The sequence below is a fragment of the Capsella rubella genome, unplaced genomic scaffold (genome assembly GCF_000375325.1).
Source record: "Capsella rubella cultivar Monte Gargano unplaced genomic scaffold, Caprub1_0 scaffold_4, whole genome shotgun sequence".
NCBI classification, from domain to species: domain Eukaryota; kingdom Viridiplantae; phylum Streptophyta; class Magnoliopsida; order Brassicales; family Brassicaceae; genus Capsella; species Capsella rubella.
Window position 1 is genome coordinate 5,300,485 of NW_006238920.1, and position 16,304 is coordinate 5,316,788.

General features: G+C 32.9%; 3 protein-coding genes across 3 annotated transcripts; 2 read left to right on the plus strand and 1 right to left on the minus strand.

Annotated features, from left to right (window-relative positions):
• The first annotated feature begins 1,386 nt into the window (after positions 1-1,386).
• LOC111831070 lies at positions 1,387-2,871 on the plus strand. The gene has a single exon (XM_023784581.1). It carries the CDS (start codon positions 1,387-1,389, stop codon positions 2,869-2,871), a length of 1,485 nt encoding a protein of 494 aa, XP_023640349.1.
• A 1,311-nt stretch (positions 2,872-4,182) lies between these two features.
• Positions 4,183-5,020, minus strand: LOC17890455 (defensin-like protein 182). The gene is made up of 2 exons (XM_006296086.2): positions 4,918-5,020; positions 4,183-4,559 (listed from the first exon to the last, which is right to left on the minus strand). Exons 1-2 carry the CDS (start codon positions 4,973-4,975, stop codon positions 4,222-4,224), a joined length of 396 nt encoding a protein of 131 aa, XP_006296148.1. The 5' UTR covers positions 4,976-5,020; the 3' UTR covers positions 4,183-4,221.
• Positions 5,021-14,098: 9,078 nt separating this feature from the next.
• LOC17888343 (cyclin-B1-4) lies at positions 14,099-16,186 on the plus strand. Its single transcript, XM_023784044.1, has 5 exons — positions 14,099-14,348; positions 14,561-14,664; positions 14,752-14,913; positions 15,002-15,720; positions 15,815-16,186. The coding sequence occupies exons 1-5, from the start codon at positions 14,303-14,305 to the stop codon at positions 15,939-15,941; spliced, it is 1,158 nt and encodes a 385-aa protein (XP_023639812.1). The 5' UTR covers positions 14,099-14,302; the 3' UTR covers positions 15,942-16,186.
• Positions 16,187-16,304: the final 118 nt, after the last annotated feature.

Here is a 16,304-nt window from a genome sequence, read left to right on the forward strand (position 1 = left end):
GAGATCCACTATTTCTATTTTTTTTGTTTACTTTGCATAAACCTTATTAGTCGGAGATGCCATTATAATCAACAGATTAACTTGGACGGGATATTCAAGCATGAAGAGACTCAATCTAGCAAAGGAGGATGCCGACACCATTTTCGATTTTTTTTATCCTTTGTCGTAGGCATTATGCTTTATTTCGTTTTCACCATATTTTGATTTGGCGGTCCTCCAAGATAGATTCTAAAAATTTTAGTTTGATTTTATCTTTTAATAAGAAACTTTTGATTTTTACCTCAAATTGAGATTTTAATGTATTTCAACTTTTTATTTCCTCATTTTTGGTAAATCACATTTTTTTGAGGGTTGGACTTCATACGTGACATTTATGGAGCACGATTTGGTGGTAATAAAAAGTAATATGAAGCATATACATTTTGTCAAAAATATTAGCCTTTTAGTATGGAGAGCTTATATATTCACTTTTTATATATATTGTTGTAGAACTCATAAGATTACCCCTAATATTAATATAACCAATTGATTATTTTACGTTTATAGAAGATGGAATATAATGTTCTATAAATTTTCAAGTTTTTTTGTACCAGAAAAAGTGCAAAAAGATTTTTATATATTCAAGTTTTTCTGATTTCACAAAAAAAATGCAACCATTACAATATATTTTTAAATTATTATTTTTTAAATTTGAGTTTGGTAAACATTTACTTTTATTTAAATGGAATTTTAATAATAAATAAAAACTCTTTGTAGTATATCATTCTTTGGAACTAATATTTCACTTTAATTTTTTTTGTTTATAAGTTTTATATGTATAGTCATTATATTTTTTTACTCTACCATGCATTTAATATTTTTGTTCCATTATAAATCTCATTCCATCTCATTAACACATTAAATCACTGGAAATGTGATATTACTAATAACATTTTAACAATATTTCTTTTAGGAATTTTAAATTTTATTTATTTAGTTTAATTCTTTTTTCTTATTTTAATTGTTTTCTATTTAATTAAATTTCTATCAATTATGAGTATATAAATATGCATGAAATAAACATTTGAAATATATTTAATTTTAAAAAAATGGAGAGAGATAAATATATAATTTGGGCATTACATTACAAATTAAATAGGCCATGAGAGATATATATTTGGGTCTCAATTATTTTTTTGGGTTAGACACACAAAAAAAAATGATGCTGACGTGGATATCTTTAGAGGGAGAGAGAACTCTCCCATTATATATATAGATTATGGAAATCTATTTATGTTTAAACAGCTCTTTACAAATATTCGCGTATTCAAAAGATAAGTCCTTTACAGAAGTTTAACTTCAAATGTTTTGAACCTTTACTCTTACAGTAAGTGTGACATAACATGCATGAAAATCAAGTTTTTGCCTTTGTTCGTGATCAACTCTAGATACGAACTAGTATGTGGTCCATTAAGTTTGTATCGAAAGGAGGGAAAGGCGTTGGCTCAAGCTCTTCCGATATATTTTATGTCGTGTTTCCTACTTTCCAAAGCTATCCTCTCCAAGTTAAGTAATGCTTTTGCTAATTTTTGGTGGAAAACCAGAGCAGAGAGCAATGGCATTCATTGGATAGCTCGGGATAAATTGTGTACCCAATTTTTGGAAAGAGGACTTGGATTCCAGACCTTGGAGGAATTTAATGAATCTCTTTTAGCTAAACAATTATGGAGGCTTCTTCGCTTCTCAAACACTCTTTTGAGGAGGGTTTTGAGGGGTAGATATTATTGGTATAGTGACCCTCTGCAAATAGTTAAAGCTAATCGTCCCTCCTATGGATGGAGGAGTATTTTTGCTGTGAAACCTCTGATTGTCTCAGATCTTCGCAGAACTATTGGTTCGGGAATGCTTACTCGAGTTTGGGTTGACCCGTGGATCCCCATAATTCCACCTCGACCTGCTAAAACTGTTCTCGCTTTTCAGGATCTGCATCTGTATGCTAATGATTTATTGGATAGGGATAACCATCAATGGAATCTCGACCACTTAAATGCGTTGGTGGATCCAATGGATATTCCTCTTATTCTTGGTATTCGTCCTAGTCGGACTTCCCTGAGTGACGAGTATAGTTGGGTGCATACAAAATCTGGAAACTATATTGTGAAATCAGGATACTGGGCCGCGAGGAACCTTTCTCGCCCTTCTTATGACCGCCCTTTTCAGGGACCGGATGTTTCGGTACTTGGGGCACAAGTATGGAAAACTAAAACCACTAGAAAGCTAAAGAATTTTATGTGGCAATGTCTCTCGGGTTACGTAGCAACATGTCAAAGAATTTTTGATCGGCATATTGGTAACGAGAGAGGATGCTTCAGGTGTGGCTTTAGAAAGGAGACGATTAATCATCTCCTTTTTGAGTGCCCTCCTGCTAGGAAAATTTGGGCTCTCTCCTCTATTCCAACTTCAGGGACGGTTTTTCTCAAACATAAACCGATTACGGGCTTTCTCAAACAGACCCCGGATAAGACCCTCCTGTTAGCTACACACGAAGCTCAAGTGTGGAGGCAAGCTATGGAAACAGACGTCGCCTTAGACCCCCCGTCCATTAAACTGGAAATTTCCAGATCCCCATGTATTCCACCCTTGGAATGTCAATGCGACGCTTCTTGGCTTGATTCTGATCCTTTCAGTGGCATGGGGTGGATCTTGCTGGAAGCTCGAGGAAATTCCTTGAGAGGTCACTCTCGGATTGGCCTCAAAAGCGTCAGAAGGAGTTTGTCGCCCCTCCATGCCGAGTTCGATGGCCTTCTTTGGGCTATGGAGTGTATGATAGAGATTGGTCAGAGTGATGTCTACTTTGCCACAAATTGTTCGGATATTCTCGCTATTTTGTAGGCTCTTTCTGACAAACGTCCGATGGCTTTATAGACCCAGTGTTGTGTGCCTTCTTTGTTTTCTCTTCTTGTGTTTTGTTTTGGTCTTGCCATTGATTGATTTCTTTTGTTGTGTCGTTGGAGTCTAAGCCCATTGAAGTTCCAGATCTGAGACGTCACGATGCTCGGTGGTGTTTTGTCCGAGGGATTTTCTTCTTATAGGCTGGGGTGGTCGATTCCTTGTCCGGTAAATGATTTCAATTTCATCAAGTCAAGCGTGTTTGGTATATCCCCTGTTTCTTGATAGTGGCCTCAGTTGGTGTTTTGTTTTAGGTGTAGAGTTTTAGTTGTTCTGGTTAGGTTGATGAATCTCTGATCTCATCATTAGTTCTGATCTTGTTGGCTTGGAATTAATGTTGGTATGTTGCGTGCTCCGGTTGCATTTGTGGCAACGACTTCCGTAATATATCTCTAGATTGGTTTTTCTCTTCCTCTGGTGTCTTACTTTGGTTGAGTAGTAAATCCTTAGTTTCAAGATTAGGGTTGGCATTTTCGATACCTAGCTCTGCCTCTCTGTCTTCTTTCCCCTGGTTACTATTGGTGTGAGTAGGTGAATTTTTTGTGTTGTGGGTTCTTCTCTCCGATGGTAGTTTTTTGCAAAGGCACCTACTAGCTCTAGACATTTCTCCGATGGGTTTACGTTTGGGTTCTAGACTTTGCGGCGACTCGGTCTCGATTCCTTCTCCTGCGTTGGCGTAACCAGTTCTTAGTCTGTAGGTGGCTTTGGTTGGGTCTACGAATGTCCGCGTGCAAGTAATGGTGGTCCTCTTTGAAGTTTTCCCCTCCGGATCTCAGGGGTTCTCCTTGTAGCTACGCCTTCTCGTATCCCTTGGTTTTTGGAGTGGTAGTGATGGTAAGGATCTGTGCTTTGATCCTCTTGTTTGTCTGTGTTCATTTCTGCTGGAGTCGTGGTTTTGGTGAGCTCGTTTTAGTTCCCTCCTTGGGCTTTCTCTGCTGAAGGCAATCTAATGTCGGGTCCTCTTCGAAGCTCTTGTTGTTTCATCTAATCAAACCTCTTTCCAGCTCCAAATTGTTCTATGGAAACGTACGTTGGATCGTTTTGGTGAAGAGTTATCAGTTGTGTTGCTTGGGATCTTTTGATATTTGTCTTTAACCCTTCTCTTTAAGGTTTTTCCTTCATTGATTGACCCATTTTGGGTCTTTGTTTCTGGGGGTTTTTATGTGACCGCCGGTTTTTGTTTGGAAGGATTTTCTCCTTGCCATATTGTATAACTCACTGAAAGTTTTTACTGAATTATTCAGACAAAACAAAAAAAAAGAAATAAGTTTTTAACAATTTTTTGAACCGGCTTTAACAAGGGTATACACATTGGCACAAACTAAATGTACCAAGAGTGTTACAAAATCCATGTCCACCATTATATTTTTGTGCGCAATTTATCTCACAACATGTTTTCGGACATCTTTGACTACATATACCACCCCCACCGTTACAAATTTTTGGGGAAGGTGGTGAAGGCGGGGATCCACCACATTGGTAAGAGCATGTGCATAGCGGAATTGGCAATCCAATACTGTGATCACAGCTGCTTACGCTCGATAATCCGTGCTTGGCCTTGCATCTCGCGTCGCAGTTTTCACAACTGCCTAATCCATCGGTACATGTATTTCCTCTAGCCTGATTCACAACTGTAACATTGTATATGTCATTAAATTGAACATATATAATTACATATGTGTATTTATTTATGGTTAAGACATGCTAAATCTTGAACTTGTTATTATTGTAAGAATATTCACTATCACTATCATATAATAAAATTATTATCCAAAATTTCATGGCCTATTTTTTTTTATTGAGGGACTCAAGAATCGAATCCCTATAATATTGAAGATGATAAGTGTACATATGGCTGACTATGTGTAAAAATTTGCAAATTCTTATAATAGAAATATATTTCACAACATGGGAGACACTGTAAGAAAATATGTGTTAACTGTTTATTTAACATAACCGTTGAAAGATATACATAAGATAAAGTAATACCTGAGCTAAATATGATAAGCAAGTTAACAATGAAAGCAAGTGATTTCTTCCTCTCCATATTTTCCGGTTTCTAGGGTTTTTTTTTCTTCTTTCTAAACTGCTCTTTTGTATGTTTATAGGGACATTATTAATCTATTTAAATACATGATGTAAACTTCAACTTAAAATTCTAAAAAGAACATTAGTTTTTATTTTTGGGTCAAAGAAACATTTATTTCCCATCCATAAATAAGCTAGTAAATTTATTTATTTTTGTAAACATACCAATTTACTACAGACACTGGTATGATCAATAAATTTACTTCCTTAGAAAATACTATTATTCTTGGTCAAAACAGACTTAACTTATTATTTTAAGGTCAGATGTTAGATTTATTGGTGTCATATATTTGCTCAAAAAAAAAAAAATTGGTGTCATATTAAGGCAATGGTACAAACTCTAAATAATAGTACAAAATTATACAAAATAATAGTACAAAATTAAAATTATTAAAAGAATACTAGGTTAAAACATGCGCTACGCTGCAGTGTTTTTCTATAAATTATTTTTATTTTAAATTTTTAAAGTAATACAAATACATACATTACTAATACTTGTTACATGTTAGTTTTACAAAATATATGTATTGTAAAGTCCCGAATGCATATATTTGTAAATAATAGTCAATTGTTGTATGCATCTGTACACATACTTTACGTAATGTATCCGAATTCTTAATATCATCATTGTTACATTTTTCAAAAATCATATGCAGAATTTAAGAAATGCAATGGAATTTCTGTTCAATCTGATCTATTAATGGCAAAACCAAATCATTTCTAGCACCAAACTCTTCCTTTAGAAGCCACCTGTCTTGAAAGTAATATTTTTATCATCAAATGTAATAAAACCACTCAACAATATACAAGAATCAAATCATCAGATTTTTACAATATATCCTTTTCATTAGATCACTGGATAAAAATAAAAGAATACTTATTTGAGACCAAACTTTAAAAGTTTTATAGAACTACAAATTTGCTTGACCAAATGTCGAAACCGCTGGATTTCGAAAGCTCCTTCCCGCAAGCGTTTGTAGTTGCGGATGAATGCGGTCAATTTAAAACATCAAAGAATCTAAAAAATAATAATCTGTAAACTTAAAATAATAAATCAAATCCTATATATATTGACGATAATTCTCAAACAATAATGATTCTCTAACTTTAATTTTCCAATATTCATAATTATTTGTGTCTCAGTATAAAAATTTGTTTAATATTTGAATGATTATTTAGTAATTATTTACGGTTTAATAGTATGCTTTAAAAGTTTAGAGAATTTTTGAAAAATACTTCTTTTGGTGTACCCCTTTTAAAAAATACTCCTTTTGTCTATCCATTTTCAAAAGTACCCCTGTTTAAATATGAAAAATTATAAAGTTTTATATGATTTATAAGATACTTCTACATAATAACAACTATAGGGAGGTTAGATCCAAATAATTTATAACGTTTTAAAAGGTATTAAATCGTTTCTACAAGGTTTACAAGGTTTTTAAAAGGTTATTATAAGGGTTTATAAGGTTTTTAAAAGGTTTATATAAGGCATTTATACTGTATTTATGATATATATATATATATATATAAATGTTATACACATATAAAGGTAATTTCTGTGTATATTTATAAGTTTACACATATATTTGGATAAATTTCAGTATTTTTAGTGGATTTTTTTGATAACTTTAAAAGGGGTATTTTAAAAAGTGGTATTTCAAAAGGGGTATTTTTGAAATTTTCCAACATTTTATAATTTTCATATATTTAGTTTATTATGAAATTTAGCTGTTTTCGAATAATGATTTAGTAAATTTTAATGCTTTTTAATTATTAACCATATCAATTTTTTAATATATTTTATCAAAATGATATATTTTTGGTCATTTAATATATTTTTAAATTATATTTATATATTTTTGTTATTTTTAATTTACCTATTAGTCAACCAGTCATAAAACTCCCTGTAACGCACACATTTTCTTATGCTAAATTAGTCAATTCAAAAGTTTAATAACGCTTGAAACCGCAAGCGCAACCTTGATAGGCTTTGTCACATTTTCTTTATTACTTTTTCATAGGATATCGATGAACAAAAATAGAAGAGTGAGATCACGTAGAACTGTGAGTTATTATTGGAGGAGAATGATAACATGTATTAATTGTTATATTTTGATTGGTTAAGTCGTTAAAATGAGGTATCCTGTTAGTTCCGGTTAGTGATGTTAATATGGGTAAACCCACCCCATTTAAACCCATCCCATTTAAAATTTAGTCCATTTACCTTAAACCCATTTAGTCCTATTTAAGTTTAAGTTTAGACCCATTTAGTCCCAAACCCATTTAAATGCTCATTACCCATTTAACCATTTTTACCCATATAATAATTAATTGTAAATTTACAGTATAACTATTACTTATTAAAAATCATTGATTATTGATTGTTTGAATTAAATGGATAAATAATTATATAATTGTTTTTTAGGGTTTTGGCGGAAATACATGATTACACTATTTTGGTAGAAATCACGTTTTTATTTGTTGTGACAAAATAAGTCTTTAAAGTTTTGGCGGGAAAATATGATTTTTATGGTTTTCACGATTTTACGTTTTTGGTGGAAAAACACGATTTTACGGTTTTGGCGGGAAAACACGATTTTACGGTTTTGACGGGAAAAGTAGATTTTATAATTTTGGTGGGGAAAACAGTTTTATGTTTTTGGCGGAAAATCATAATTTTACGGTTTTGGCGGAAGAACAAGATTTTATAATTTTGGCGGGAAAAAAAGATTTTAAAAAACAAGGTTTGAATTTTGTTTTTATAATTTAAGTTAAACTACGGTAATTTCTAATTATTTAATATTATTATAATTTGTGATTAAAATATTAAATATTTATATTAAATATAATTAAATATATAAATGGGTACCCATTAACCCATTTATTTAACTTAAATCCCACTTACTAAATGGGTCAAAAGGGGGGAATCCATATAAACCCATTTAATAATTTGAGGTAAATGGGTCTAATTTTATATAAAGGACCCATTTAATTAAATGGGTAGTCATGCCCATTTTGACATCACTAGTTCCTGCATCAAGTAAAAGCATGATGTATCAACGAAGAGAGAAAAAAACTCCTTATTCTTTTATTTTATTGATTCTTTGAATAAAAGTTGACGAGGAAACCACCGAAACTTATATTGAAATCAAAGATGTTGAAGAGAGGAAACAGAAACTAGGGTTCTTAAATTTCTCTATCTATGTACATTTAATTTTGATTGTGAATAATTTGAGCCGGGTTTCAATTTGGTTTACTCTACATAGTTTTTGGTTTGGCATCGGGTTTATGTCATAAAATGAGTTAACCAACCATAATGGAGATTGATATTTTGAACTTTCAAATTAGAGGGAAACTGGACTGAAAGTTCCAATTTTGATATACTGAGATCGAAGCTGAAATTTGTGTAGTTGTGGTGCTATATGAAAGTTCATAAGGAATACATATTGTTTTCCCTATTATCCAATGTGTAATACAATTATAATGTATCTTGCTGTACTTGTATATCTCCTATGAACTTTATAATTATTTTATTTTAATATTGTTGAGAAACTTGGTGAGAGACTCCTATTGTAGATGGTCTAATTAGCTCACTGTATTTTGGTCCTCTCGAGAAGACAAATAAAGACATAATATATGAGAAAATTTTACTTATCTTATTCACGCTTGATAACATTTAATAACATTTGATACAGTTTTAATAAGGTTATGAGTTATGACATGTTATATACATATATAGGGATATGATATTTTTCATACCTGTACAATTTTACTATGTTGAATTCATACATTGAACTATTGCATGTGCTATAATAGATATGTACTTTTAACTAATTTGAATTTTAAACCCACATTTAAGCCCATTTTCCTACATATATCATATAGTTTCTTTTATACTATACATATAGCATGATATGATAGGGTAGTAAATTGTTTGAGTTTTTAAAAGGGTAATACTAAGGAACATACCTCGCTGACCAGTTAATTAATTTTTTCTCTCCCACACTATTTGACACATATATACAAACATATAAGACAATAATACACTTAAATTTATTTCTATTAGTATTTCTCTCCTTTTAGGACACATTTATCACATGTGTAATATGTTATCTTTTTAGCACACACATAAGACAACAATACAATTATTAGATTTATGAAAAATGAATTCATGCGATGGTGACCTGCTAGTAGGAAATAAATGTTAATTGATTGAATATTGAATAACTTAGCATACTAAATATCTTTTTTTTTGTTTACAAACTTAACAATTTGCGGACTGGAACAAGCCATGCGTGTCAAGTTATCCGCTTTTATATTCAAATTTCTTGGGATAAGTAATAAGGAAAATGTTGAGAATTGTTCCCTATCAGCGATGATATCATCCATGTAAACAGAGAAAACCGTCCACTCGGAAGGGGAAGACACCATCTTCACCAAGTCTGAACAGTTAGTAAGGAACAAAACATCTCTGTGGTTGTGACCAATCATGCACCTCATCGCCCACACCAGTGCTTCTATTTGAGTATGGAGAGGAGAAAGACATCGTCGGAGGTTTGACGCTCCCATAGTCGTCGTCGAATCTTGAGCATGCTGACAGAACCAACCTAATCCTGAATACATATTTGTTTCCTTCCAGGAGCCATCTATAAAACAACGATAACACGTAGTCATAGAAGATAAGAAAACCCTGATGGTTTGTGACCGATTCCTAGTAACTACAGGTCCCGGGGGCGTCACTATAACCTCCAGCTGAGCTTCCTACCACGTTAACGCCTCGGCTTAAGCATTCCTGACAACTCTCAAGGGACTCTCATCCATATTCTCAAAAACCTTAGCATTCCTAGGTTTCTAGATATACCACAAAAGCCAGGGATAAGAGCCATCTTGGTTATTATCTAAGGATAAACCAAGAAGATAATCCATATTTGCGTACACTATTTTGTTGGGAAAGATAAAGGGCCCACATTCATTCGCCAAAGCCCATGATTGACATGCTGGTGGGCATTCAAAAATAGCATGATTAACCGTCTCCGCCGGAGCATCACACTGGACACACTTAGGATCGCAGTTAATCCCGCATCGGTTCAAATTAGCCGAAACCGAAACACAATCCATCAATAATTGCCACAAAAAGTGTTATATCTTTGGTGGACATCGCACTTTCCAGACGCGGGATAACAATGGATTAATATCCAGGCTGCACACATGAGGAATAATAATTTAGGATCCGTCATTCTGGCCGTATGATAACAAGATTTCACTGTATACTTTCCATACTTTCTATAGAATCCTCGAGAAGCCAATTACCTATTGGAAGGGCACTAATCAAGGCAACATCAAGTGGGGCAACATTCTCATGAAGCGCTTCCATGCGCCAAGATTTTGTCTAGCAATCTATCAAATGTAGAATTTGTAGAGAAGGGTCCTTAAGCGACCCATTACTTAAAGCTGGTCTTGGGAATTGAGCTAGGATCCATGGATCTGTCCAAACAGACACAAAATCACCTAATCCAGCCCGTTTAATAAGTCCTCTCTTAACTAGAGATCTAGCTGAAACTATACTCCTCCAACCGTAAGACAGGGAGTAAGATTTAATCGGTTCCATTGGATTTGAATTCCTATAATACCAACCCTTAAAACCCGTGCAAAAAGGGACTCAGGAGCATCCATCAGTCTTCACAGCTGCTTCGCTAGAAGCGCTGCAGAATTAAAATCATTAACATCTCGGAACCCTAAACCGCCCATTTGCTTACTCGAATACAACTTCTTTCAAGCCCGCCAATGCATACCCCTAGATTGACCATTTTTACTCCACCAAAATTTTGCGATAGCACTTGTTAATTTTGACGTAATAGTTTTCGGGAGCTGAAAACATGACATCACGTAGGTCGGTAGAGCATATGCCACCGATTTAATCATCACCTCCTTTCCGCCCTTAGACAGTAGTTTTGCCGACCAACCATTAACATGATTATTCAAACGATCCGAACGAAAGAAAAAACTTTAGTTTTTGCACCTCTGAAACTTTCTGGTAATCCAAGATAGGACCCCTTACATACATAATTGGTCCGAAGCCGTGAAACATTTCCTTGGCGAGTAGGATATTATCCGAAATTAGCCGACCCGCAATGAATGCAGATTGTGTTTTCAAAATTAGCAGTACCATTTTTAATCGTTGACACAGAACCTTCGAGATAATCTTATATCCCACATTACATAAACTAATGGGTCGTAACTCTGTCATTCGTGTCGGCCGCTCTACCTGTAGAATGAGGCAAATATTTGTATTGTTTAGCCATTTATCAAAAACCCCATCCCGGAAAAAGGAATTAACCAAATTGATCAAATCGTACTTGACTACCCTCCACGCCTTCTGAAAGAACAAAGCTGTCATCCCATCCGGGGTTGGCGCCTTATCCGGGTGCATCATAAATAAAGCATCGTGGACCTCAATTTCCGTAGCCAGTGCTGTTAAAAAATTGTTTCTCTCCTTCGTAATCACCATCCTCACTTCCCGCAAGTCTTCCTCAAAATCTTGGGGGTGACTTGTAGTAAACAATTCTTCAAAATAATCAGCCGCTATATTATAAATATTCTTGTCTTCGGTAGTCCAAGTGTTATTTGCATCAAACAACCCGATAATACGGTTCCGTGCCCGTCTACTTTGTGTAATATGTTAAATATCACTTTACCGAATATTGAATAAGTTAGCATATTAACTTAGACTGTTAATATAAATATTATTCGTATAACAACTATCTTACCATGTGCATACGATATCATTCAGATATTTAATATGTTATCTGAGAGGAGAAATCATCCGGTTGTCAGATATAAAACTTCGGCTACTCTATTCGATGACATGTGGATAGGGTTATAATGTTAATTGATCCAATATTGAATAACTTAGCATGCTAAATTTCAATTTATCATATATTGAATAAGTTAACATGCTAAAATTTTAATTTATTGAATATTGAATAACTTAGCATATTAACGTAAATATTATCTATATAATAACTATCTTACAATGTACATACAAATATTTAAATATGTTAGCACATGATATAAAACTTACCACAAGATTATAATATTTAACAGGTATCACTTCTCTAAAATATTATGTAGGGTAAGGTTTGTAATTTTTTAGTGGACCATGTTTCAGAACTAATAGACTATGTATATTTTCCTAAAATCTAATTTTTTGGTCAAATAGGTATTAAAATTAAATTCACCATTTTAAAAACTATATTGTAACATATACATAAAACTATCAATCTTTTATATATATATGATAAGATGATTTAAATTTAAGAAAATATGAGATGAAATTAAGTTTAGAACAAGATAAAATGCATAGATAAAAAAAAGAGAAAAAAATATTATTTTTATCATTATATCTTAACAAAAAGAAATATCTTCCCGTTAAATTTTTATATTGATTTATATCATATCATTTTGTTTTGGTCTATTTTCGATTTTAGACTAACAAAACAAATCCAACAAAATTGTGACAGGCTTTGGGTTATTAATTTATTACACCAAATTTGGAATGGTTGTTTCTTTTAAAATATATGTTATTATTAGTGAAAATATAAAAAATTAACATGATAAGGAAAAACATTGGATATCTTATAAATGACAATATAAAAATTGCTTAGTCGCTTACCATTTGTTAAACTTAAAACTTTAGTGATGTGACATTTATGTTTAAATATTAAGTTATTAAATTAAGTTAAAAATTACCCATCCAATGGAGATATATAATATAAGTGTCTAAAAAAATATTTATACATTTGTAAAATATAATACACATCTTAATTATTCATTAAAAACATTTATTTATTTTAAAAACTTTATACATTTCTAAAACAAAATAAAAATGTTAAATATTCATTTTCATAATATTTATTCAAAAAATATTTATACATTTTAAAAACATAATATAAATCTTAACTATTCATTTTAAAAATATTTTATTCATTTAAAAAACATATTTATACATGTTAAAAATACAATACAAATCTTAATTACTCAGATGACAAAAAAAAAATCTTAATTACTCAATTTTAAAATATTTTATTCTTTTAAAATGGGAAAATTCCATAAAAATTTCCCATCTAATTTTAATTTGGAAGTTTAATACTCAATCAAATAAAATGCATGGTTTATTAAATTTTGCTCTATTAATACATTAAGTATATAAAAATTTTCGAATCGAATAAACTGCTTAATCGGATTGACGGAATCACTAAACCGAGGTTGACAAAATCACTAATCCGTAAACACACGGGTAGTTTAGGGTTATCCAAAGACTGCATTGTCCTTTGCTATTACCCCAAATCGAATTGGGATCGTTTAACCCTAAGTTTAGTGTAATTCATTAACTCCGGTTTAGTGATTTCGTCAATCCGATTATCATTTGTTAAGCGGTTTCTTCGATCCGACAACTTTTATATACTTGATGTATTAATAGACAACAAATTAATAAACCATGCATTTTTTTCCAACCAAATAACATTAGGTATTAAACTTTCAAATTAAAATTATAGATGAGAAATTTTTATGGAATTTTCCCTTTTAAAAATATATATTTATTATTTTTCGCGGCCAATAGAAATCTGCCACATCATCAAGTCTTAAGTTGTCAAATGTGTCTTATTTAGGACACAAGTCTTAATTATTAGACTAACATTTACATTAAATTTTATTATTATACTTTAAATTCTACTTTAGATACCCTATAAAATCTTCATTGGACTTGCTCTTATATTTATTCAAATTATTAATTATTTAATGAAATTTGGTTTCTCTTTTGTTTACAATCTGTATTAAGAAAAATAGTTAATCTTATAGTCCGGTCCACATGTCGTCAGGCTCCTCGTCCCCAACGGCTAGTTAAAAATTAACATTTTTATGATTTTATCCCATCACTAATTTTAAACCTTTAGATCCCAATTAAAAGTAAAATCAACGGTCAAGATTCGATTCAATAAAAAAAGATGACCGTTAGAGAGAACTTAAAATTTCCTTTTTTTTATAAAATAAAACAGTTCCCTTCTCTTCACCACAATTCACAAATTTCACAATCGAGTTTTTTTTTTTCAGAGAGAAGCAAAAAGAAGAGATTTTGAATCAGAAGAGGGTGGCGTCTGATTGGGTTGAAGCCGGGACGGGAAAGAATCGTCTCCGCGATTTCTTTTCATCTTTGTTAACGAGTATTGGTGGAGCGTTACTTCAGATCACCGAAGAAGAAGAACAAGAACAACAACAAGGTTCTGTAATGGCGTCTAGGGTTTCTGATCTTGTTCATCAGCGTGGTGTCGCAGGTTTGTTTTTGTTTTCTTTGATTTTGTCTTCGATTTCTTGCAACTAAGTGGGTTCTTGTCGCAACTTCGAATCTGTTATGTCTTTTAGTTTGATTTCTCATGATTCGATCTGATGTGATGAGACTTTTAAGTTTCTGTTCTGTTCGTTTACATAAACAACAAAAGATGAGTCTTTTTGTAAAAGTACTGATGGGTTTTGTTTGTTGTATTAGGCGAAATCAAATCGAAGAATGTTGCAGGACATGGAAGACAAAACCGGAAAGTTCTTGGAGACATTGGTAATCTTGTTACTGGTCGTGATGTTGTAACCGTAAAGGTGAGATTTTTAAACGACTCTTGAACTCTTTCTTCTTTGAACCTTTATCCAATTTTGTAACTCATACAAGTATTTTTATCTCCTCAGGATGTAGCGAAGAAGGTAAAACCGCAACAGCAACAGACAAAACCAGAGGTTATTGTTATTAGCCCTGATGAAAATGAGAAAAGCTGTAAACCACACTTTAGTAGAAGAACTCTTATACGAGGAACCAAGACTTTCACCGCAACCTTAAGAGCAAGAAGCAAGGTAGTTAAAAATCGAATCTTTATGATATGATTAAACCATGTTTGATGTTATGATATAAACTAACTCCTCTGTTTTAATTGTCTAATAGGCTGCGAGTGGAGTTAAAGAAAGTGTAAAGGATCCTGTGATTGACATTGATGCTGTAGATGCTGACAACGAACTTGCTGCTGTGGAATACGTCGATGACATCTTCAAGTATTACAAGACAGTAGAAGAAGAAGGAGGAATCAAAGACTATATTGGATCACAGCCTGAGATAAACGAGAAGATGAGATCAATTCTGATTGATTGGCTTGTTGATGTTCATAGGAAGTTTGAGTTGATGCCTGAGACGCTTTACCTTACCATTAACCTCGTTGATCGGTTTCTATCTTTGAGAATGGTTCCTAGAAGAGAGCTTCAGCTGTTGGGGTTAGGTGCTATGCTTATAGCTTGCAAGTATGAAGAGATTTGGGCTCCTGAGGTTAATGATTTCGTCTGTATCTCGGACAATGCGTATAGTAGGAAACAGGTTTTAGCTATGGAGAAATCGATCTTAGGACAAGTTGAATGGTACATCACTGTTCCAACTCCTTATGTGTTCCTTGGGCGATTTGTTAAAGCTTCTGTTCCATGTGATGTTGAGATGGAGAAATTGGTGTTTTACTTGGCTGAGCTGGGACTTATGCAGTATCCTATAGTTGTCTTGAACCGCCCATCGATGTTGGCTGCTTCAGCGGTTTATGCTGCGCGTAAGACTCTTAAGAAGACGCCGGTTTGGACTGAGACTTTGAAACATCACACTGGCTACTCGGAAGATGAGATAGTGTAAGCTAACCTAATGTAATTTTTTGCTTCATGTTATTGATATTTTTGCAGTCATGAGTTTAAGAATGGTTTGTGTTGGCTTTTTTTTTTTCAGGGAGCATGCGAAAATGCTGATGAAGTTAAGGGACTTGGCTTCAGAGAGTACACTAACTGCAGTGTTCAAGAAATACTCTGTCTCAGAAAACGCTGAAGTCGCTCTTCTTTCTTACCTCGAAGACTAATCCGTTTCTTGTTCATGAAGAAACATAATAACCCTTTTGTTGATCATGTAGCTGTGATGATCTCTTTGTGTTCTCTCTTCTTTTGTTTTGGTTTGGTTTTGTATTGGAATCTTTGTGAGATCCGTTAGAGAGAATGATGATCATGAACCAAGTATTTTTTTTTTTTGTGGTTTTTTCATTTATCTTAAGTTTCTCTTGTATTCCTCTGACTTTGAGTTTCAATTTAGTGATATTTTCATATAGTAGTCTTGTTGTCACATATCTTAGTGTTAAGAGACCTTCCAAACGAAAAGTCAGAACCTTGTGTTGTTTGAGAACCTATCCAAGAAGAGTTTGAGTGATGTTCATAGAGATGATCAAAAC

What these genes read in the sequence shown, in the direction of transcription:
- LOC111831070 (XM_023784581.1), top strand. Translation starts at nt 1,387, where the DNA reads ATGAAAATCAAGTTTTTGCCTTTGTTCGTGATCAACTCTAGATACGAA.
- LOC17890455 (XM_006296086.2), bottom strand. Translation starts at nt 4,975, where the DNA reads ATGGAGAGGAAGAAATCACTTGCTTTCATTGTTAACTTGCTTATCATA. An exon ending in GCTTATCATATTTAGCTCAG is followed by an intron (nt 4,560 to 4,917) that starts GTATTACTTTAT and finishes ACAATGTTACAG; the next exon opens with TTGTGAATCAGGCTAGAGGA.
- LOC17888343 (XM_023784044.1), top strand. Translation starts at nt 14,303, where the DNA reads ATGGCGTCTAGGGTTTCTGATCTTGTTCATCAGCGTGGTGTCGCAG. An exon ending in TCATCAGCGTGGTGTCGCAG is followed by an intron (nt 14,349 to 14,560) that starts GTTTGTTTTTGT and finishes TTGTTGTATTAG; the next exon opens with GCGAAATCAAATCGAAGAAT. An exon ending in TACTCGGAAGATGAGATAGT is followed by an intron (nt 15,721 to 15,814) that starts GTAAGCTAACCT and finishes TTTTTTTTTCAG; the next exon opens with GGAGCATGCGAAAATGCTGA.